We start from the raw sequence: 25,282 nt of genomic DNA on the forward strand, positions 1-25,282 counted from the left end.
ATGACAATTGAAACAAAATGTAAACCTAACTTCTCATTGGTTTTCATTCTGAAGGTGTTGATTAACAATTCGGATGATAATTAAATAAAAAATGTTAGCCGAACTTAATTTATGTATAACAATGCTACGTTCAGTTGTCTCATTTTCTACTTTTAGGTTTGAAAGTTACAGAGTTAAGTCCGACTGATAACTTGTCATCTGAACCTGAGTATGTCTTAACGCGACTAGGTTCGGCTGACAAGTTATTAGTCGAACCTATCAGTATTTTTCATATAATAGGAACACCCAAGGTTCATCTAACATTTTATCAGCCGAACATAGGTTTTATAAATAAATTAATTAATTAATTAATTAAGTTTGGCAGAACATAGGTTTTCGCCATGATCTTGTCTGGGACACCATTGCGGACATGTGTTTTCGAGCAGGTATTCCTGCGAGGAAGGATGTTGTGCACTACGTTTTTTATCTAATGATGGGGTGCTCTTCGATCAACGGATATTTTAGTCAACAATTGGGACAAGGGACGCGATGTGTGCTTGGATGTCACTAGGGTCTCTCCATTCGTAGGTGGAGGTGTTCACACTTTCATACTAGAGCTAGCGTTAAGCAATGCTAAGTGCAAGAAATATTTTGAAAAAAAATTTGCCCACAATTACAGTTTCGGCACTTTGGCTTTCTCGATGCATGGTGCATTCATCGACGACAATTTGGATTTAGAAAACGTATAACAATCACCTTCCTAATTAAAGTTGATATCAATGCTAAGAAATGTAACTATGTCTTTCACGGATTAGGGATGGTCATACAAAAAGATGTTGGTGCTCAGCTTATCGATCGCTAGGCTCCCAACTAATTTCTTGCCAACAAAATAACTCTCAATTAATTAATAGATAATTATATAAAGAAAACTAAAAAAGAAAAGTGAAAAAGAAAATGTTGAAATTTATTTTTGAAAAAGTTAATAAAATAATAAAAATTAAAAAAATATATACTAGAAAACTAAAAAGTAAAAAAATATATAAATCTAACTCCGTAAAATTCTCTTAGACACCCCTTATAAGGATCCGTTGGATAAGATTATAAATATAATTATGTATGTCCCAAAATAATATAAATATGTATGTCCCAAAATTATGAGGTATGCTCCAAATTAAGATTTTTTCTTCTTTCTAACGATTTTTCATTTTTATCTATCTTTCTGTCACTCGTCCGCTCTTCTTATAGATGGGACAACACTCATTTATACAACCCGAGAGTTGAACCTATAATCGAAAAATATATACATCCAGAAACTCGAACCCTATGATCAAGAAACCTATTATAAGGGCTCCAAACTTTAACTTTTATTGGCTCATAACATGACAAAATAGAGAGTCATGAAATAGTAATCAACATAACCCCTTAACCTATTAGTTTTGTTAATGGGAATATTCTCCATTAGTTAGTGCTAATAATTAGATTAACTAAATTAAATATGATTAGGAATTAAGTTAGACTAATTTATACTTAGGGTTTGAAAATCAAAATCAGAATCTATTTTTTTTAATTTAACATACGCTTGGGAATCTTCAGTTTTCCCAACCGTAAAAAAACCCAGGTTAAAATACGATTGGGAGTTATATTTTCCCAGTCGTAACTACCATATATGGTTGGGGTTAGAGCATAGCTCGGTTGAACCCACCAAGCGTTAGTATATCAAGTTTGGTTATCATATTTTAGAGTCAACTTCATATAGGTTAGCTACAAAGTTACTAGGATATGAGACTTACAAGTATTACTCGAAAATTTGAAGAATGTGAAGAAGTAAAGAACTACATCGACGACATCATCTTTCCTCTTGAGGTTAGTAATATTTGACTTGCACGGTTTCATTCCTAACGTATCTTTCAAGTCGTGCATTTTGAAAACACAACTGCGAAGCTGTGAATGATTATACTATAGTTAGACATAGTATTAAGGAATTACAATACGAAGTATAACGTCTATCTTTTGAACTTCGTATATAAGACATCGACATAATCGTATGAATTCTATTGTGATTATGTATGGGTATGGGTGAAGATTTCTTCCTAGGAAACAATGTTTTACATTCATTTAAAGGATGTACAATTCATAAACTTGTTCTGTGAATCGAAAAGGGAAATCGCAAGGCTTATTGGTATTGTTATTCATTGCAAATCTTTGGATTACCAATATGTGTGTTTAGTATAACCGCTCATAACTTCTTTATGTATCTTGGTAAAACTAATCACAATGCATGAATTTTATATTGGTATGACTTTTTTTTTTGAAACCGATCTTAAGTAATCAACCGAGATGGTATGATCGGTACATTGTAATTGGTATGACCAACTCTATACATTGGGGAACCTATCCTAGTAAGAGGTGCAACCAATCACAAATATGTGGAATCGACCGTTGTAAGAGGTAAAATAAGTCTTAGTAATTGGTAACCGATCCTATGACTTGTGAAACCGATTACAAGTAAATAGCATAATTATGTGGTAACCAATCTTACTACCTAGTCAACCAATTTTTGGAAAGCTAGTGTGACCGATCCTAGTACCCACATGGAGGTAGAACCGAAGCCTTGTGTTTTTGGTAGAACCGTGAAACCCATTAATGGTGATTTGATAGCATAATCAATCACATAGTTCTTGGAAGTCAGATGAACTAATTCTAAACTCGTTTGGAAGTGTGGCAAATCGGTTCCAAGATTTTAAATATTAAAAAGGATTTACAAAGTAAAGATGTCGACATACTTTGAACATGTGTAGTAATTCTTATCTTTTATTGTTCAAAGATATTCCTTAATAACTAAAGGAGAATCCCGGATCGAAATAAATTGAGAATCTTTTAATTAAGGTTTTTAGTTTTATATGCTTTTAATTTCCAGCAATTAAATGCATATGTTTAGAAAATAAAAATTGCTTATGTGCATTTACTAATTGGAGATTTTCTACTGAGATTTCGGTCAATATTTGGACAGAGCATTTTTAGGAATTATGAAAACTGTTTCTGGCTTTATTGCATATCTTTGAGAATATTCGGTTTTGGAAATTCCTTGGTGTCCAGACTTCCTTGGTCTATAAATATTGAAGTTTGCATTTCGATCAAATTAATCCTCAGATCCAGGAAAACTACCTAGTTATGTTGTTACTGGTGGAGTTGTCTATTTGGAGAGGAAAGTACCCCAATTAGGTGAAATCTCTTACGACTGCTCGTTTTAAAGAATTCTTTGGGATTGGGAAGCTCTACGAGTATTGTTGGTGGGAAACTAGATAATTGCAGTTTATTATTAGTTTTCGATTGATTTGATTGACTAACTATTGTTGAACTTTGTTTGCACCTAGTTTGTTTATGCTTGAGAATCTTATCTTCTGATATAAGATTCACTCAAACTAGATCGAAGTATCGACTGGGATCTTTAGAACTGTTTGTAGATCTAAAGACGTCTTGTGATAATCCGTCGTTATCAGACTCCTTTCTGTGTGTGATTGATCACAAGAGATTCAAGTTGTTTGTGTGCAGGTGTTTATTGAAGATCTAAGAAGATTTGAAGACAAAAAAGATTTCTTATTTGAGTTCATAATATTTAGTGTCCACAAAACTTGATCGGCTGGGGATCCAACTATAATCGGTTTATCTTTGTGATAATCTTGATTGATTAGTTGAGTAGATCGACATCAATAAAATTCTTTGTGATTCAAAGTATTGATTGCATAGTCTAGACAATTACTTTGGTAGTTGTTAAATAGGTTGATCTAAGAACCTGACAAAAGAGTTTATTGGGATAAACAGAAGAGCATTTTGTCAAACTCATATCACGTTGTTTGAAAAGAGTTGTTACTGAACAAATTTGTTGTTCCTTTACTATTTGGAATACGAACCAAAGGAATTGTTCCAAGTGCGTGAGTTAATGCAAGTTGGAGGCGCAGGGATACTGATGGAACTAGGTGAACTATAGGTTTAGTTGCTTGGTCTAAACTATACGAAGTTTGTTTAGATTTTGTATGGTGGCTTAATTCTGAGAGTATTCAATTCTGGACAAGGTCTCGAGGTTTTTCTGCATTTGTGGTTTCCTCGTTAACAAAATCTTGCTATGTCTTTTACTTTTCTATTTTCGCAATTATAATTGTTTTATTATAATTACAAGTAAAATACACAAACGTTAATTCCTATTTACTTACTAGCAATCGTATTCTGTTTGGTTAAGTCCGAACCTATTATCAAGTAATCATACTTCGTTGTTCTATTGTCCGATCTTGTATCCATAGTCAATCACGCAAGTTATCTTGTTGTCATATTGTCTCGATCTCGTATCCATAGACGATCACACGAAGTGTGAACCGATTAGTTTTATTGTCTCGACTCAGTCCATAGACAATCACTTTCGGAGAAAGAACTTATAGGTGGAAATTTTTTAGATTGGGGTATATTTGGGTACCCTCGTCTTTTTAGATTGGGGTATTTTCACAACCGTATGATTGTTTTACGGTTTGGAAAACCAATATATCCCAACCGTAACTATTTCAAAATGCCTAATTTGATCAAATCTAACCTATTTATGCGATCAAAAGTAACAAAAAATGGTGGGTTTTCGATTCTTACCTAATTGAAGTAATTACTTGCGGGGAACCAATGAAGTAATTACCTAGTTGAAGTAATTTCTTGCGGAGAATCGTTGTTGAAAAAACACAAAAACAAAAAACAAAAAAAGACCATGGAGAAAAAAAAGAAGGATTAGATTTAGGTTTAGTTTTTGGTTTTAGATTAATTATTTAAGAATATATATATATATATTATTATTATCGATCAAATATCCCCTTATCCATATTTGGGGCACTTGAATCTATAGGAGCCCTCAAAACCAAAAGCTTGAAGTTCCTATAATAGGTTTCATGATCAATCGTATTCATGAAATTTTTTCCATGTCTTCTTCTTCTTCATGGGCCCTATGAATTTTGGGCTCTAGGCAGGCGGCCGCCTACACCTTAAGACGCCCATATTTTACCGTTACAGGATTTGGGAATCGTTGTATATTTGAATTTTCTTGTGAATTGTGTCCTGTGATATCTGTGCTGAATTGGATAATGGTTGATGTTTTCACATAATGCAGCAGCTTAGAACTGAAAATTCAAAGGCTCTGCATTTTCCAGAAATTTAAACGCTTTATTGGTGTAACTTCAAATAATTTATAACTCTATCTACATTTCATAATCGTAAAAATGATTTCCCACAATACAAACAGACACAACTGCAAGAAAATGTATAAGTGAACATCCGTAACACACCTGACGTGAGTGAATATATTGGGTTCTATTCACTGAGATGAAATTCTACCTTAGGAATGTGTCTTATCTTGTCCGATTCCTGTCCTCCTCCTTTACACCTATTCACCAGAAGTCGACAATCAATAAGTTTCAGTTGTTGCAGCGAGGTGAGACGTAACATCTGCTCTTGAGAAGGCAAACACTTGAGATCCTGGCAGGAGTTTATCTCCAAGTCCCTAAGAGAAGCTAAGTTACCCAGCCACTCAGGCAGAACCACCAAAGAATGAAAATTCCACATGTGCAGAGTCTGCAACGAAGTGAGGTACTGAATTTGGTGTGGCAAACATTTGAGTTTATACCACCCGTAAATGTACAACAGAGACAGCGACGGGAAGTAGTTTCCAACCGCGTTTCCATCTTCATCGATATTGGCTGCAGGAAACGGAAACGAGTCCAACTCTTCCGAGAACCCACCAATTCCAAGATATTCAAGTTTCGGGAGGCATTCTATTCCACTTGAGATGTACTTCTGTCTTTTACAGCCTATGACAAGCAAAAATGAGAGAGAATTGAATCCGTGTAAGTCCGGCCATGAGGTTAAAGCCGGGCAATCAAACAAGCACAAGGTGTAGAGAGCGCTGTTAGGAAGTAACTCAACGTACTCCTCCTCCTCTTCAAGGTCTTGATCCGGATTAAAGCCTTCAAAGCTTTGGCAGTTCCAAATTACAAGACTGTGAAGGATATCATTTCCTATAAGCAGTCGCCGCGGAAGAAATACTAGCTCCTCACATAACTTAATCTGAATAGAAGTAAGAGAACTTAGATTGTTTTCCACCAATGAACTGACAGGCTTGCCGTTGCAGTCTTCAAACTCCAATACTTTCAGGGACGGAAACCGGGTTGGCATGATTGTTAACTTGTGGCAGTACTTGACCTTCAACTGCTCAAGGCGAGGAAAACTCGAAAACGAAGAAGTAGAGGATGAAACTTGATCTGACCATACTACTAAATTGAGCATATCAACTAGAGAGAGCTCTTCCAACAAAGGGAAAGACGATACATCGTTTCCGCCGTAGAACTCACTTCCGATACTTTGCACAGAGTAAAGTCCCTCTAGTTTGAGAATTTTGAGACAAGGAAGCAACCCAAGCGGTGGAAGCTTCTCGCATAAATAACAATTTTTCAGAACAACGAAAACCAAATTAAGCAGCAAACTATTTGGGCTCATCATCCAAGTGGAGAATTTCGAGCCAACGTAGTTGTAGATACCAAGTCGCTTAAGATTCTGATGAGGTTGAAGACCTTCTAGCACTGCAAATCCATCACTCACAATACCACTAGAATTATCGATCTCTGGCCAATGCAGCTCCAATCTTAGAATGTGTTGCTTTTCTTTTAAGCATCCTGCTTCAGCTTCATTATCACGAACATTGTCGAGGTTGTGAATTTGTAGTTTTCCACCAAGAAGATTAAGGTTTCTCAACTCCTCAATACCAAATCCTTTTTTCTTGTTCCCTACAACAAATATGGGCAAGTAATGCAGGAAACGCAAATTCCGTACCTTACTGGGCATCGGAGGGATCCATTCGTTCCTCCGGGTCTTGCAAATTATAAGATGCCTCAAATTAATGAGCTTTTTCATTTTCCTCGGAAGACCTTTAAGCTGGAAACAGTTCTTGAGAATCAAAGTCTGCAAATTGTAAAGCCTTGTGAGAGAATCAGGTAAGGTTGTTACTTGAGAATTTGAGAGATCCAGGTACCTCAAGTGTTTCAACTTGGAAATCGAAGATGGCAAATCAACTATGGCACTGTCACTTAAATCCAGTACCCGTAAACAACGGAACTTCGAGAAAATCTGCGCAGCATAAGCATCATTTATGAACTTTGGAGTAGACGCGATAAACGTCCTCAAGTTTGTTTCCTCATACATGGCTTCTGGAATTGTAGAGAACTCATTCCCCAGGGCGAAACACACATGGCGCAGTCTTTTAGTTCCCATTTCATGATTTTCATCAACATCTAGCATAGACCAATATTCAGTCCCGGCGACAGATAGTGCAAGATCATGCACAATCCCATGCATCTTACATGCCTTCATATCTCCATATTCATTTTTTCTTCCCTCTTGAAAAAAAGTGTTTTCGAACAAAAAATTGTAATATTCATTGCCAACTTCTTCCATATCTTTGTTTGATTTCGAAGAACCAAGAAACCCTTCAGCCATCCACAATTGAATAAGCTTCTTTTTCTTCATAACATGACCCTTAGGAAATAACGAACAATACGAAAAACATTGTTTAAGATGTGGATTCAGATAATCATAGCTCAACTTCAGTACACGTACTACCTTTTCTTCGCCTTCTTGGAGATCCCAGACGTCACTGTCTGCAACAGATTGCCACTCAACTTCATCTGTTCTAGACATCAAACACCCAATGACCTTTGCAGCTAAAGGCACTCCTCCACATTTCTTTGCAATATTCTTACCTATTCGGATCAAATCTGATGTCTTTTCCACTCCTCCAAACAGAAACGCGTTTATCTTGAACAAAGACCACCAATCTTCTGCACGTAACCCTTCCAGACGATGTTCATATGAAGATCTCAATCTCGAACCAACTTCTTCGCTTCTTGTAGTCACTATAACTTTGCTTCTATGGGAACATATATGCAGCAAAGTAGTTAACATATCATCCCACTTATTGTTTTCATCATTCCATACGTCGTCGAGTACTATCAGATATCTCTTGCCTTGAACACTCTCTTTGAGTTTACTGACAATGAGATCCAAGCTTGAGATGCCACATTTCTTTTCCATAATCAATTCCAGCATGTTAATGAGAACTTCCTTCTGATCAGAATTTTTCGCAACCGAAACCCACAATTTATTTTTGTTGAAATGATCTGTAACTGACTGATCACCATAAACAAGTTTAGCAAGTGCAGTCTTGCCAACACCACCCATCCCAACAATGCGGACAACGGAATAAACCACTCCGTTATCGGAGCTGTTAACTAGCAACTTTATGATATTTGATTTTGCAAGTTCCCTTCCAACAATTTCTGAGCTATCAACATGAGAGAAAGTTCCCCTGTGTCTGAGACCACTAGAAGTACTTGTAGCAGCAGTACCGCTGCAGGAAGTACGTACGCATAAACCCAACTGATCTTTCTCCCTCGCGACGTGATCCAGAATTTGGTTCAGATGTTTAATTTTGTGACTCATCTTGAGACGAAACAAAACTGGGTTCGATAGCGAAAAGAAGTTGTTTACCTTTCTTTGCACCCGACCTTGAACTTCCATTTTACGCCGTAGTGTTTCATACGCAATTTCATCCAATATGTCATCAGACTGATAAACAACTTCCTTCAGATTTTGCAACCAAACCATAACTGTGTCCTGCTCTAGTTGCTTCTCTGCATCAGTAAGTACAGCTTGAATACCAAGTAAAGTTTGGCGAAGCTTTGTGATTTCATTCTTGACACCCCAAACATGATAAATCTCCTCGGACGCGATGGGTATCAAGTTATTGATCAAGGCACTGATGACAGGAGAACCAACAATTTCTGCAGCCATTTTTTTTTCTTATGTTGTTAGTATAGAGATTCATGCCAAAAGCTAAACAACAATGATGAAGTTAATGCGAATAAAGATGGATGCAATACAGAAGAAAAAACACCTTGGGATGAGGACTTGACAAGAACTACAGTAGTACCAATTCTAAAGGAAACAACAAATGTGTCTGTGGATTCTTGTAGGATTGATATTGATATAACATTCCATGGTCCTATTACCGTTATCTGTTCGGCCCGACCACCGGACAGATAATAGTAGATTGATGGAGACCTGTCATAAGAGTACTAAATTTTTGTTACTCTTATATGTTGTTGTCTCCTACTGGGATTGTGGTTCAGTTCATATGATATGAGAATAATTTTATCCAACCAACCCATCACCACTTGCTTGAAACTTCAACAAACAACACAAGATACAACAAAAAAACAAGGATATGAATATAACGTAACGAAATTCGAGTCACTACGTAATCTAGACTCTAGTGGCAACACCAAAAATAGGACTATTTGCAATTGAGTCTGCACAAATCTAGCCAATCTGGATTCTAGACTCTAGCTAGTGCTAACACCAAGAATAGGACTATTTGTGATTGAATCTGAACAAATCTAGCCAATCTGGATTCTAGACTCTATCTAGAGTTAACACCAAAAATAGGACTATTCACTATTGAATCTGCAAAAATTCAAGCCACTTTGGTTGAAACTTAAACAAACAACACAAGATACAACAATCAAATATGGAAGCGAAAACTACGTAACGAAATTCGAGCTATTATGTAATCTAGACTTTAGTGGCAACACCAAAACTAGGACCATTTTTGCAACTGAATTTGCAAAAATTGAGCCAATACGCAATCTAGACAATGGTGCTAACACCAATAATAAGACTATTCACAATTAAATCTGCGAAAATCAAGCCATATCTGTAACCTGATTCTAGACTCTAGCTATATTCACAATTGAATTGCAAAGAACCTCAAGGTTATATTAGAAAATTTAAAGCAAGTTCATCAGAGGAACAAACCTTTGCATATTTTCATGGAAATTTTTCACTGTTTCCTGTAAAGAAAGTAGCTATGCCATTGTAACAAATACTGCTAGCTCGTGCTTGCCCAATGTAGTTCTCCTACCAGCCAGTCAAGCTTCTTCTTCCAGCAAATTGCCCTGATGAACAAAAGGAATCATTAGATCTCTAGCACCTACTGCCTAATGCTCTATAGAGTTCACCGACATGGAAAAAATTTACAAAAACACTGTGAACATATTTTTTTACCTGCAAAAGAAAAAACAAGTGATGAAACAGGATGAGGCCCTTTATAAACACAACTGCTGTTAGTGGTTGCCCATATGAAATAGACTTAACTTTGCACAGAATCAGAGATTTTTCTGGCTAGAAAATGATCGCTGGCTAGATAATGATGGCACACAAATAAATGATGGGGTCCAAAAATTATTTTGCTGCCTCCACCCAAAATTGACCATGCTACAGATTCAGATTTTAACAACAGTGACATTTTACTTCAAGAACAGTAAATAAATAAATATAAGAATTTCATTGAATTTTAATCAAACCATTACATTATAAAGTAAAAAAATTAAACAACATAATAATCTTAATTAGTTCATCAAGCCAGAGGGACAAGATGAATAATAAGGAATACGAGGGACAATATACTGGCTAGATATAGACAGATAGATCGATATGACTGATAAAAACGACAAGTTTTTATAAATCAATTCTACAATCTTAAACTTGGAAAGGCCATGGCCAGTCATTAGCATCTTCTTGTTGAACTTTAGCACTTCTCTTCATTCCACTGTTACTCCCAGTTCCTTCAACATATGAATAATACCTCAATGCAAAAGCAAGTGACAAGACAACCCATTCCAAACAGAAGATTGTAACAGAAAGACCACCAGCTAATTTCAGAATCATAGAAGCATCTTTTTCCATAACATAAGAATGCAATTCACTGAGAAAATCATCTGTTCTTGTGAAGATTAGCACTGATACTGCTCCTTGAAAGATAGCTGTGAGAACAGTTGCAACCATGTGTGGAGCATACCATTTGTTTGTTTTTGCTGCAGCTACTGCACAACCGGAAATTGCAGCTGCAATTGTGAGAACATGGAGGAGAATCAAGAAGAAACCTGAGAGAGATGGGATTAGACGGAGAGAAAGAGTTAAAAAGATACAACTTGATGCTGCTCCTAAGAGAATGTAGTTTGAGAGTAAGAAGATTTTGTGTGTTCTGTAGTGTGAATCTGATACATCTGAAGGTAACCCATTGTCAATTGAAAGACCCATTTCTGCTTGATTTGATTTTCTAGTTTTCCGGCTGTGGAAATGTGGCTGATTCCGGCAGTGGGTTTGATTCTCAGGTGATGGGTATTGAGCAAGTAATGAGAGACAGAGAGAGAGATGGAGATGGTGTAAGAATTGAAAGGAGATTTGGGGAAGATATAGTGGAGTGTTGTAACGGTCGAATTTGATTTGGAAAGAAATATGTCCGTTGGGAGATTAATTATTTTAACGGCTAGTTTTTTTTAATAATTATTTTTTTAGAATAAAAATTATTCCAACAAAAGGTTATTCAATTTTAATTAGGGGACACCTAAAAGCTATAGAAGAGATCTGAGTCGTCCGATTCTTTGATTTTTGAATTTTTGTACCGTTTGATGAGTGAGGTCACTTTTGTTCGGTAGCTAAAAGAGTAAAAGAGAATCCTATGAAAAATAAAACTACAGCTGGGGTCGAATTTTGAATTGCGATACGATTTACTGGCATTTATGTTTGTTTAGTGCGGTCAGAAATTCAAAACATGGGTTATGGGGATCTTCAAGCATCCAAGAAATGATGCAACAGTGGAAGTGTTTGGGAAGTTGTGATGGAGAATCCAAATGGTGAGTTGACTAAAAGATGCAGCCAACCAGGGAATATAGGGTCATGTTAACTTGTATATCCGTATACATGTTAAGGTTCATTAAAATAACATTTTTTTGTATTGGAAACAAGATTTATTTGTTTTATTGCAACGAAAACAACAACTTTTTGTATTGGGAACACGATTTGTTGTTTTTATTGTAAAAATTACCAATTTTCCAGTAGAATAAGACAAAAAAAAAACACAATTTCCAATACCATTAAAAAATTATTTATTAAACCTTAACATGTATACGGGTATACAAGTTAACAAAAGCCGGGAATATATAATTCAGTCCAACTCCGGTAATTTCTCAATTATCACCGGGAAAAAAATTCGGGTTATTCTTCATCCACCAGAAAAAATCCTATGTCAAATTCTATGGGCAGATATCAGCATTGAAACAATTATAGCAATCAAACAATTTCTAAGCCCTATTTGCTAATATTTTTCAGACTAGAATGTTTTCTGTTGTGGACAAGCATAAGTTGGGTTGTGTGTCAATTCAAAGAACCAAGGCAACAACTACCAGCATACAAGGTTCAATGAACTTGGTAACCGGCCAAATAAAAAACAAATAAACCGGCCAAATAAAAAAGAAAAAAGAAAACCAGAATTCAAGCTCTAGATAATAACTAACAGATTTAGGTATTACTGTGTGTTGTCAAACACGGATGAACTGTATCAAAGGATCAAGTGTCATCTCAAAGGATCAAGTTTCCCTCATCATTCAAAGAAACCAGACAGTGATACGGTACAGAAAACTAGAGAGATGAAATGGTCTTTAGATGTATTAAACACACGAGAATGATAAAGGAGTTCAAAATGAAATTACCAGTCTGCAAAAACCTCCTCATTCACCCACAAAATTCACTGTTGACGTAAAACTCCAGAAAAGCTACAGAAAACATTGAATGACAAACTAACTACATGCTACTTCGAATGTTTCGATCAGTACTGTACCTTAAGTTTTACCATTGTCAACTTCAAGCGACTCCTTTGAACTCAGTTCAGATCTCTCCCAAGTAGATTTGTTTGTCACTACTGCATGATCCGATGATAGGTTCAGTAGGATGGAAGGCACACTCATTTACTGATCCATTGTGTCCAGGAAGCATATACAAAACGCGTCGAGAAGTCGTATCCCAGATATAAACCATTCGATCTGCACTACCAGCGCTGACTTTGCTTCCATCGGCAGACCAACTACATTTCAACAAAGTCTTCTCAAAATTGTGCTGATGGCCTGTAAATATCTTCACGCAACGATTCTGTGGGGCGTATGGACGAAGATCCCAAATGCGTAGAGAGCAATCCATAGCATTTGTTAAGAGGTAGGATCCATCGGGACTCAACTGCATACCTGTGATAGTGTCAGAGTGACCTTGAAGAGTCATAGTAACCTCGTTCCTGCGAAGATCCCACACCTTAACATCATTATCAATCCCACCAGTGAATATCTTATCTGCTGCATCTGAAAACCCAACTGCTGTGATTTGATATTTATCTGGAAATGTTTGAATTGCTCCTCTCTGACGTAGATCCCAAAGCTTTGCAGTCCCATCATCGGATCCGCTAACAACAAGAGGTGGACCTCTACGAGAAGGGCAGCAGGAATTAACAAAAGACGAGTGTTCAACCATTTTCTTAATCTGTTTCCCTGTTTCTACATCCCACGCTCTAAGAGTCTTATCAGGACTGGCTGATATTATCTGGTACCCGTCAGTGGTCCACTGAAGATCCAAAACAGCATTCTTATGACCTTTTAGTACCATGAAATTTTTGCAATCCCCATGAACATTCCAAAGAAAAATCTCTTTGTCATGGGACCCAGAAGCAATGACAGTACCAGACGGATTAAATTTCATGGTGTACACTGCACTCTGGTGACCGGCAAGCAACATTATCGGTGATTCCAAACTTGATGTTCGCTGTTTACCATTTGGTCCTGTAGCTTGAGTACCATTAAAGGGAACCGTAGACCACTCCATAGGTCTTGCACCTCCCAAAGCCACAGCATTCCCACCTTCTCTAGAGACAGCTTGCATGGCTTTAAGTTAACAAAAACAAGAAGCCTTTCCCACGCGTTTAGTCTTCAACCTGGAATAGAAAATAAAACGAAATCAGCCCAATACCTTAAAACTTAGGGTCAAAGCTTTTTTGCTGATGAACACTATTCTACTGAAACAGTGATAAAATACTACAGAACATAACAAATTCAGCAGCTGTTCAAGATAAAGAGATTGCAAAGCTTATAAGAAGGGAACACAACACACAGCTATAAGGTCATTAATTTATAGTTATAAATACTGTATGCAGAATCATGCTGGCAGCAGCCGTCAAACCGTATTAAATAAGCGGCAGAGTAGGAAGTGAAATCATTTCCAACATGATAAGAAGAAACCATACAAACTGTAGTAAACAAAGAAAAAAGGTAATATCTAGAAAACCACAATGACAATCCTTTAAACTACCGCAACCAGGACAATGCCTATGATCACACCCAAAACACTCAACAATGAGTAATGCTTAGGTTTGTCGTGCAGCACTTTTAGCTTCAATATCAGCAATTATGCTTGCAGTATCAAGCTTTTCTAGCATAGCTTGTTCAATAGAAACCATAGCTAATCCCTCAGATGCTTCTTCTGACATGGCTAACTGAAGGTAAGAGTGGATCAACTCCAACTTTGAACCCCCTTCTACAGATGCAGCTGAAATTGGAATTGTTAGTAGGATCCTGAAAGCAATCCATGCATTTGGGTACCCTTTCGTCCCTTGCAGAAAAGACAATACTTCAATAGCCTTTTTCGTTTCTTTAGGTAAAACTTCTTTCAAAAATTTCAATTCTGAAAATAAGCCGCTCCCATCAATATCAGAAACATTGTCATGCTTTAGATATTCCTCTAGTTTAGCACAAGAATCCCTCAGGCTATCATCATCTGCGGAATACAGCTTCTTCAAATCAAACAAAAACCCAAAGGCTTCCTCATACACTTGGTACAATTCCAACCTACTCTTAGCTAAAGAGAGCGCTAACTCTAATAAATAATCGAAATAATAAACTCTAACGGATTCCTCAAGTGATAATGATTCATCTTCTTTTTCTTGTACCCATGAAACATCCGTCAGGGCTTTCCAATACAGATTCAATTCCCATTGCAATTACAACCTTTGTAGCTTCCTCCATGGCCTCCTTAAATCCAGTCTGCCTATATTTTTCAATGAAAGAAATCAGTCCATCTAATTGACCAATAGCAGTGTCGAGTTGCAAGTCTTCAGCTTCAAGCATTTTTGCTTACTGGGTCAAAAGCAAGCAAGCAACAGATTGTGCCAAACAATCATGCCAAACAAGAACTCCAAATTTCCAATTCCAAATGTAGGACTATTTGCCAGTCTCTCAGCTAGACTAACCGAAGCGAGATCATATTTTTCTGTCTCTATGAAGTTGTCCAAAGCATCTAGTATTTCTGGAGCCTTGAATCTTAATGCTTCAACACATCCAACTTGAGTACCACAAGGATTTGATGATGAAGGCTCAGGTGTGAGATCTTGAACATTTTCCGTGAAATATTGCCATATCTTTGGCGAAGAAGTGAACACTGAATACATAATTTCAAAGCAACCAATGTAACTGGAAGCTCTTGGACAACATACTACCACGTTATAGAGTGCAGTATTAAGGGTATGAAACCCACATGGCGTGTAGAACGCTCTAGGATTTATTTCGCTTAATCTTTTCTGCACATCGTTTTCTTTCCCCCTCAACCTATGGCCATTTGCATATCCCTGCCTTCTTATGTCACAATTATCAAGTTCAAGTTTGCTCAATACACCCTTCAGTTCCCCAAAAATTTCCTCCCCGGATTTGCCATCCAACTCTAAAAATCCTAAAAAGAACTCTTCTACCTTTGGAGGAGTTGCTGAAACATCCACACACCTTATCACAAGAGATGTTGGTTCTTCACTCCTTGCGTCTCGAGTGCAGTTTAGTACAACTGAAAAATACTTTGCCTCTGGGATCTTCTCAACAATCCTACTCTTGATCTGACACCCCATCCTGTCATACAGTTCATTTAAAACTACTTGACCAAAGTTATCACGACGAATATCACGCTTCCCAAGCTGCTCAAAGGGCTCTTTCATTTCTGGATCAACTTTACACATCACTTCCAATAAATCATAAATAACTCCTGGATAACCTAGACCAATTGGTGTCTCTCCACATAATGGCAAATTACTTCTAAGAAGAAGTTTCATAATTTCAAAATTCCTTAACGACGCCTGTGTCAAAACTCCTCACTGATTTCTTCTTTCTTGTTTCCCTTCTCACCCATTTCTTCACCTTTACCATCCGAACTCACCCATTTCTTCACATTTACCATCCGAACTCACCAAATCTCCATGCACTCCTCTCATACCTCCAATTTCATCCTGATTCTTAATATCACCAATTCTAAGTCTCTTTTGACGACTTCCATACCCACACTTATCAATATCCCCATCTCCTTCCACTATTTCCTTCCCTTTACCCTTTCTATGATCCATTAACACTAAAAACCACACTTCCAACAAAATCTTCACTTCACACCCACAACAAAACAACCGGAAAGCAAAACAAAGAAATCAAAATACTCACACTACCTAAAATTTATCACCAAACAATAACAACAACAAAATCAAACAAAACCCTAATTTCATAAAATCACCAAATCAAAGTCCAATAACAAGATTTCATGCGATTCTTATACATTCACTCTAAGCAATACATTAAAACTGCAAATTAAGACTTCACATGATGCAATTTCATAGAATCAAGAAAGCCTAGTTTTCATTCAGGGTTTTAGGGTTTTTCATGCTGAATAAACGAAATCTTTCCTAGTTTTATACATCGATAAGCGAAAGAAACAGAGTTTAACAAACAGAAGTAAACAAAAGGAAAGAGACTTACCGGTAGCAGAAACGAAACCCTAGATTTCTCCTCCTCCTTCCGAATCGCCGAGAGGTGTTTGCCGTCGAGAGAAACGAGAGAACCAAGCTTTTTCAGTTCACTCGGGTAACGCTTTTGGTTTTACTTATGGTTATTAAGTGCACAATTACGAAAATACCCATCACGAGTTTTGCACGTGATCAACAGCGTAATACAAGTGGGCGCCTCAAGCAAGTGGGTGCCCCATATACTTTTCAACCGTGAATAGTTCAGCACAGGCCGGCCCGGTAGGTAAACCATTAAAAGTCAAATTCCGGCTTGATTTTACTTAGTGGCGCCCATTATCGATCATGTTGAGCACTCCCACTGTCGGAAAACTTCTCACTCATAAGTCAAAGATAATTTTTAACTTTTTTTTTATTTGAAAACGGAAATTCATTGAAATGTCAAAAGACAATATGAAATCTTATATAAACCTTACAGTTGTACCTATAATTTGTACATCAAAAAATCAAAATCCAAGAAAAAAAAATCCATCTTCATCTCCCCACCCCATGTCTGCTCTCTACTCTTCAAAGGTTGGCTTTATTGCCATCCTCGCCATCTTCCTTTCCTTCTGCATCTTATCGGAAACCACCAGTGCAGCCTATGTCAGTTTTGCAAACCAATGCTTGACTCCCCATAATGCCGCACGTAAAGCAGTTGGCGCCAAACCGTTGGTATGGGATACACGTCTAGAACGTTATGCTAAAGCATACGCAAATTTAAGGCGTTATGATTGTGCATTGATTCACTCTAGCGGTCCTTATGGTGAGAATCTCTTCTGGGGAGGTGGATGGGGTTGGACTCCAGCTCAAGCTGTCAAGATGTGGGTTGCAGAAAAACGTTGGTTTAATCCGTATAGCAATAGTTGCAACGGGGAGCAATGTGGGCATTATACACAGGTCGTATGGCGTGATACAAGAAGGATAGGGTGTGCTAAGGTGGATTGTTTCGGTGGTAGGGGTGTTTTCATAACATGCAACTATGATCCTGCAGGGAATTACATGGGTGAGAGACCTTATTGATCATCATAATAAGGATGGATGGATTATGAGGGATTATGCAATTTTATAGTCCTCACTTGTTATGTTTTAAATTTTTCGGATTTTGAGTGATGTTCGAGTTTTAAACTTGTTTTCGATTTGGTTTCTTTCCTTCAATGACATAAAATGTGTCTTTGGATTGATGTATCATCATCCATTACTTATCTGTCCTTCTGTATTCATGTTTTTTCAGGAACTTTATTTGCCGATGTTCGAAATTATATAAAGTCAATTATGATTTAGCATATACGTAGGCATCTAGATTCTAGAGAAACCAATTATGCACTCACCAAAAGTCCAAAAATTATCCCCTGTAGTTTTCATTTGTAGATAAATGGTAAAAAAAAATTCACAGCAGCTCACGGTCGGTCAACCCAAAACCATGGATGGACAATTCACGACCCAAACAACCACTCGAAGTGGTAGCCAAATTCACCACCAAATACAAAAAAAAATAGTTCATATTCTTTTCCTCGGGCTTGAACATGATGATTTGATAAAAGATCCTTAATTAAAACGCATTCCTTCGCATGATATATACCTGTAGTTTTGATGTGTACTTGAGGGTGGAATAACATTTTGCTTACTCAGGATGTAACCTCTTCTTTTGATACTTGTGAAAGAAGTGAACATTTTAAGTCGGGAACTTTCCTTTAGCCTGGGATTTTGAAGGAAGAGCATCTCCTCTGAAAGAGGAAGAGCATCTTCGGTCCCATTTCGTGCCTTCCTGTGCGGTCACGTGGCGAACCTATTTTGTGTACCTACAAGATCACCGTTATATTGCTTTCCACTCCATATTCCATCAGAGCTGTGGCATTGAAAAGTATAAACTTCCATTTTTTTTTCCTCTTTTGAAAGCTTGTACCACAAAGGCCTGACTCGTGCTGCTCCGCAAATCAAAAAAGCTTGTACTGAAAAGTCTCTTGCTCTTGCTAGGTTCCTATGACGTATATATACTGTTGGAAAACGATTAATAAAAAATAAAGTTTTAAAGTTTTAATAAAAATTATAATTTATTGTTTTCTTTTGTGAATGAACTTATTAATCCCACATTGTGGAGTTTCCAATTTTTAGTAGTTTTAAGAAACAATATAAACCTTTTAGTCCCACATCGGGGAGTTTTTCTTCTTAAGTTGTATTTGCCAATTATATAAACAATTCACTACTTTTGTAAAATCTATGGGAAAGGGGTTGCTCTATATTTGGAGGGACCCCTAAGGGAAAAAACATTTTATATTGTTTTCTCAAGTGTTCGATATTTTCCTTTATGGTTTTTTCGGAGTTGCCAAGCTCAAGTTTGAGCATCTACTACATATGCTAGTAGTAGGTGTAGTAGGGTGTTTTATCCTGGAGACATCCGTCCTGTGAGGGCTATAGCATCACTCTTGAGTGTAGCCGGGCGCTAATGTCTTAAGGGAAACGTGTTGAACACGTGACTCACTCTGTTTTTTCCAAAGTTTTGCCTTGTTGCTGTTGCGGAGATATGGGGAGCTCGTCCGTTTCATAAAATCGATCACTTCCATTATAAAGGAGCTAAGTATCAATAACTTTTGCTTATTTGATTTTTCCTTGTTTTTGATTATTGCACCCAACAATCTTAAGATTTTTTAATCGTTTTCCAACAATCCCCCACATGAATGAAAACTCAATAAAACATGAAAACACAGATAGATCTTGGTAAATCAACTTCCCAATCTCACGATCCAAACAGACTGATCGTGCAAGTGTTGAAATCATACTAGTCATTTCTACGTCCTCTCCCTCACACAAAAGCGTGTTGACCCCAGGGTCATACTATGGATTGCACAAATCATAATAGTATTGAGAGCTTTCATCTTTAGTTCTCACATGGTGAGACTATAGGTATCTTCCAAAGCTGACAAAGGCGGGAATATCAAACACAACTCTAACCGTAGTCTTCATAAGAAAGGTATGTTTCGTAAAACTGAATCCGGCGTTACTTTAATTAAGGGTGATTGTTATATTTGTAAAATTCCGGGCCATATGGTAGTAAAGTGTAGACAACATAAAACCTTAATAAGTAGAAAGTAAATGCTAATTTAGTTGAAACAAATTAGAACGAGTTCATTGACATGATGTCGAAAGTTATTTTAACAACCAATGTGAGAGACCCAGTAGGTGGACTCTGGAGCCACCAAGAATGTTTGTTGAAACAGAGACCTGTTCACCTCCTATCAGAAGATAGGGGATGTCGAGAAACTCTTTTTGAGTAACTCATCTGCAATAGAGGTTGCATAAAAGAAAAAGGTCGAGCAGAAGCGCATATCTGTAATACTCTCACATTGAATGAAGTTTTCATGTTCCAAGCATATGCAAGAATCTTGTATCTTGTTCTATTGTAGATGGAAAAAGATTTTAGATCTTAATTTTTCTGGAAAACTTGTTGTAACAAGGCAGTTATTTTTTAAGCAAGAGTTATAGGACTTTGGGTCTATATAAGCTTAACGGAAAAAACTGATGATGTGAACATAGTTGATTCTTGTTCTTTCTTTATGTGATTGATTGTTTTATGTGGTAAGATTGTAACCGTAAACTTATAAGTCAATGATTAACTGGATAGCATAGGTTGCGTACCCAAATTTAGTTTGGACTTTGAACACAAAAATGAAATCTGTGAAGAATCAAATTTGCTTTAAAACCTTTTAGCACAAATGTTCAGATTAATTCTAAGCCTTTAGAATTAATTCAGTTAGGCCTAGATGACATGAGTTCAACCCAAAATCACTGTGGTAAAAGATGGTTTGTAACTTCCGTAGATGATTGTACGAGGTACTGTCTTGTATACTTGCTTAGGGATAAGGATGATGCCTTAGAAGCCTTAAGATGTATAAACTTGAAGTTCAAAACCAATTAGAAGCCTTGAACATAACAACTGTATCCTTAAGAAGATGATAATTGTCATGTTGATTAGTTCAGGATTACCTGCGGCCTTGTGGGGGGAGGCAGTCCTCTTAACTAGTATATCCTGAATATAGTACCCTTAAGGATAAGATGAAACTCCATATGATTTATGGAAAGGTAGATGACCTTCTTATGAATGCGTCAAAGTGTGGGGGTGTTTGACTAAGATTGTCATTCCTCTTCCTAAAAGAACTAGATAGAAACCAAAAATGTTGATTGTGTCTTCATATAGGGTATGCTGAGTATACTTCTACATATAGATTTTTGGTTGTGTGTTCTGATTTTTCATACTTTGGTGTGATCTTTCTGACTTTGTTGTGAATACTATTACATAATCTAGGGATGTTGAGTTCTTTGAACATGTTTATTCTTAAACCTGTACCTCATTAGAGATGTGTTGTTGATCCCTAGATTTATTTTCAAATAGTTAGAACTTATCTTAAAGGAAGATGAATTTAAGGTTGAGCCTAAGAGAAGTAAAACAATTAGACTTGAGACTTCTTATGAAGCCGTCTTCATAACATGCCTAGCTTAGTCTAAGCCCTGGACTTGTAAAGAATCCTTGATATCTACTGAAACCCCATTCTGGTAAGAAGCTTGATTTAGTGAAATGGACTCAGTCCGTCGGAACCTGACTTGGAAGGTTTCTAGTTTACCTCCAGAGAGTAAGACCATGAGATGTAAATGTGTCTTTAAGAGGAAACATTAGGTATATGGAACTGTGGAAAAATATTAGGCTAAGTTGGTAGTTAAAGGCTATAAACTAAAAGAAGGTGTATATTTCCTTGATTCTTATTCACATGTGACGAGATTTATTTCCGTTGAGATGCTAATTGTTATTGATGTCATAAACAAATTAGAGATACATCAGATGGATGTTAAGACAACTTTTCTAAAATCGTGAATTAGATAGAGAAATTTACATAGACCAACCTGAGGACTTTGTAGTGAAAGGTTATGATGACAAAGTTTGTAAGTTGAACAAAATTTTGTATGGTTTATAAAATAAGCACGTAAACAGTGACATGGAAAATTTGATCATGTGATAATGTGTAGTGGATTTAAGTTAATGAATCTGACAAGTATATTTACAAGTAACTTGTTAAGGATGCATGTGTGATTGTATGCTTGTATGTTGATGATATGCTTATACTTGATACAAACATAGATGTGATTAATTCCACTAAAACATGCACTGAATGAGAACGTTGACTTGAAAGACTTAGGCCCTTTTGATGTAATCTTAGGGATGAGGATTAGAAGATAATCAAACATTTATAGTCTTAGTCATTCTCATTATGTTGAATTTGTGCTTAAGAGATACAATCAGTCTGATTGTAAGCCTGATTTTACTCCATATGATTCTTCTTGTAGACTCAAGAAAAATAAGGGTAATGGAGTATCTTAACTTGAATACTCAAGAGTTATGGGATGTCTGATGAATTTAATGAACTGTAAGATTCCAGACACTGCCTGTATTGTGAGTAAGTTAAGTAGATATACTTGTAGTCCAGAGCAAGAGCGTTCAGACACACTAAGTAGAGTATTATGGTACCTAAAATACTCTATTACCTTTTATTTGATTTATGAAAGGTATCTTGTTGTCCTTGAGGGACTTTGTGATGCAAACTGGATAGTTGACTCAAAGGAGTCTTAAGTCTACGAGTGGATATGTTTTCACTCTAGCAAGAAGGTTTGTTTTTGGAAGATTTACAAACATACATATATTCCTCAATTCATTATGGAATCTGAGAGTATTGCGATAGATAAAGCACGAGAGGAGGCTGAGTGCCTAAGATGCTTTTTAGAAGACATTCCTCTCTGGCATAGGCATGTGCCAGCTATATCTATATACTGTTTTAGCCAAGCTATAATAGCTAAAGCTAAAAATAACTAATCTCAATTGGCGTCATTTTCATTGATTGGATAAAGTCCAAGGAGAATATCGCGCAACCTTTGACGAAAGGTTCATCCAAAGAGATTGTTGGAAACACATCGAAGGGGATGGGGCTTAAGCTCATAAATTAAACTTGCCATGAAGGATACTCAACCTTGCTGACTGGAGATCCCAAGATCAAGGTTTCGAATGAGACAACTAATTTGTGGTGGGTAAAGGTAAATACTATCAGAGAATTTCATTCTTTGTCCCTTCCTTATGGTGTAGACGTGATAGTGTGACTGCATGTGAAGGATGACTTTTAAGAAGTTTTAATGAGTTCTATAGTTTCAATTTAAGATTGAAGTGGGGTGTAGCAGTAACACTCTTTATGGAAACTCATCTATCTGAATGGGGAAGTGGGCCGCTTCCTATGAGAATATGAGCTTTGATTCTCTAGAGCATTCTGAGAAACAGGATATGTCCAGGGCCAAATTGGACAAAACGGCACGAGCTTGGCAGCACCCTTGGAGATATCATCCGTGGTTGTTATCGCGATTTACATCAAATGCTAGCAGTTCAAGACATAGTTCACTATCTCTAGCAAGTAATTCTGGTAATATCTCACTAAGAAAAGGTTCAAGACCTCATGGACACCTCTGCCTAAAATGGTATTTCCTGCGCTTTTTATGTGATTTTCGTTTTGATGGTTTTGGTATTACTGGAACTTAGGACATAAAGGTCACCAAGGGTTCACTAGTTCATGCTTTTTCACTTTGATGAAAGATACATATAGTCTCACCATGTGAGAACTAAAGATGAAAGCTCTCAATACTATTATGATTTGTGCAATCCATAGTATGACCCTGGGGTCAACACACTTTTGTGTGAGGGAGAGGACGTAGAAATGACAAGTATGATTTCAACACTTGCACGATCAGTTTGTTTGGATCGTGAGATTGGGAAGTTTATTTACCAAGATCTATCTGTGTTTTCATGTTTTATTGAGTTTTCATTCATGTGGGGGATTGTTGGAAAACGATTAATAAAAAACAAATTTTTAAAGTTTTAATAGAAATTATAATTTATTGTTTTCTTTTGTGAATGAAACTTATTAGTCCCACATTGTGGAGTTTCCAATTTTTAGTAGTTTTAAGAAACAATATAAACCTTTTAGTCCCACATCGGGGAGTTTTTCTTCTTAAGTTGTATTTGTCAATTATATAAACAAATTCACTACTTTTGTAAAATCTATGGGAAAGGGGTTGCTCTATATTTGGAGGGACCCCTAAGGGAAAAAACATTTTATATTGTTTTCTCAAGTGTTCGATATTTTCCTTTATGGTTTTTTCGGAGTTTCCAAGCTCAAGTTTGAGCATCTAATACATATGCTAGTAGTAGGTGTAGTAGGGTGTTTTATCCTGGAGATATCCGTCCTGTGAGGGCTATAGCATCACTCTTGAGTGTAGCCGGGCGCTAATGTCTTAAGGGCAACGTGTTGAAAACGTGACTCACTCTGTTTTTTCCAAAGTTTTGCCTTGTTGCTGTTGCGGAGATATTGGGAGCTCGTCCGTTTCATCAAATCGATCACTTCCATTATAAAGGAGCTAAGTATCAATAACTTTTTCTTATTTGATTTTTCCCTTGTTTTTGATTATTGCACCCAACATATACAACTTGCGGAAACCTTGGCGTGAATCTATCTAAGACTTTGGCATCTCTTCAATACTTCCAAAAATAAGATACTTTCTAAAACTTTGCAAAAGATATTCCATCGGTCCAAGGAGCTAGGCAGATGCCATATATGAACTTTGTTAGGGAAAGTCCAACGGGGATAAGCAAACGCACATGTGTATATGCGGGTATGGCAGCAAATAAGCAAAATGGACAAGTAATTTGTGGGTTTGCTTTGCTTAATTAAGGGGTGATATATAGAAGCAGCAGCTTCAGTTCCTTCTTCGCCGACTTCATCAAAACACCTATGGATGAATTTAGAAATAAAAATATATTCTTCATTACCTATCAACATCTCAGTCAATTATGTGTTTCCCTCATCGGAAGGCTATTCTAACCCCAATTCCATTAGAACTCTTGGTGCTGGAAATTGGAAAATCAGATAAAATATTCTTACTGAAGAATATCACTTAAAGATCTTGGTCAATGACTTGTCAAATCAAATGTCATAATTACCTCGCCACTAACTAATAACACAAAGCACGAAGCATCCTAAAAACGAAGTACCTCGTATAAGGAATCTAAGCTGCGAAGAATCAGTTGGAGTACTCGGCAAGACACCAGCCACGAAATAAAGATAGACGAATTAAGGTTATTTGGCTAGAAATATAACTTGCGAAGTAAGAAAATTATGGAGGAAGAAAAGAGACAGTTGTACCGACAAACACCCAAAGTTTGTCAGCGAAAGAAAGGGGAAAACTTCATAGAAAGTGATCTGTGCGAAGTAAAAAGCATCTCCACGAGATCCAGGCGAAGAAAAATGAGTTGTACACCATTAGGGTTGCTTGGTCTAGAAATAGGGGTCCTTAGGTAATGCATGAGAGGTCGGATTCTTTGGGAGGAGAGAGCTTTACTTTAAGTGAGAAATTAGGGTTTCCTTGTACTCAAGAACTTGCATCTTTTATTACTTGGAGTGGTTGATCAATAAAGAATTTCTTATCCAAAACCTGTATCATTCCTTAGAT

General features: G+C 36.8%; 4 protein-coding genes across 4 annotated transcripts; 1 reads left to right on the top strand and 3 right to left on the bottom strand.

Annotated features, from left to right (window-relative positions):
• Positions 1–5,175: 5,175 nt before the first annotated feature.
• On the bottom strand, positions 5,176–10,014 carry LOC113318100 (putative disease resistance protein RGA3). The gene is made up of 2 exons (XM_026566226.1): positions 9,874–10,014; positions 5,176–8,840 (listed from the first exon to the last, which is right to left on the bottom strand). The coding sequence occupies exons 1-2, from the start codon at positions 9,887–9,889 to the stop codon at positions 5,320–5,322; spliced, it is 3,537 nt and encodes a 1,178-aa protein (XP_026422011.1). The 5' UTR covers positions 9,890–10,014; the 3' UTR covers positions 5,176–5,319.
• Positions 10,015–10,383: 369 nt separating this feature from the next.
• Positions 10,384–11,305, bottom strand: LOC113337938. Its single transcript, XM_026583474.1, has one exon. The coding sequence runs from the start codon at positions 11,155–11,157 to the stop codon at positions 10,597–10,599; it is 561 nt and encodes a 186-aa protein (XP_026439259.1). The 5' UTR covers positions 11,158–11,305; the 3' UTR covers positions 10,384–10,596.
• A 1,168-nt stretch (positions 11,306–12,473) lies between these two features.
• Positions 12,474–16,817, bottom strand: LOC113318110 (U5 small nuclear ribonucleoprotein 40 kDa protein-like). The gene is made up of 2 exons (XM_026566236.1): positions 16,722–16,817; positions 12,474–13,873 (listed from the first exon to the last, which is right to left on the bottom strand). The coding sequence occupies exon 2, from the start codon at positions 13,819–13,821 to the stop codon at positions 12,784–12,786; it is 1,038 nt and encodes a 345-aa protein (XP_026422021.1). The 5' UTR covers positions 13,822–13,873; positions 16,722–16,817; the 3' UTR covers positions 12,474–12,783.
• Positions 16,818–17,212: 395 nt separating this feature from the next.
• Positions 17,213–17,955, top strand: LOC113337943 (pathogenesis-related protein PR-1-like). The gene has a single exon (XM_026583479.1). It carries the CDS (start codon positions 17,255–17,257, stop codon positions 17,765–17,767), a length of 513 nt encoding a protein of 170 aa, XP_026439264.1. The 5' UTR covers positions 17,213–17,254; the 3' UTR covers positions 17,768–17,955.
• The last annotated feature ends 7,327 nt before the right edge of the window (positions 17,956–25,282 follow it).

This window comes from Papaver somniferum, chromosome 1 (assembly GCF_003573695.1).
Source record: "Papaver somniferum cultivar HN1 chromosome 1, ASM357369v1, whole genome shotgun sequence".
NCBI lineage: Eukaryota > Viridiplantae > Streptophyta > Magnoliopsida > Ranunculales > Papaveraceae > Papaver > Papaver somniferum.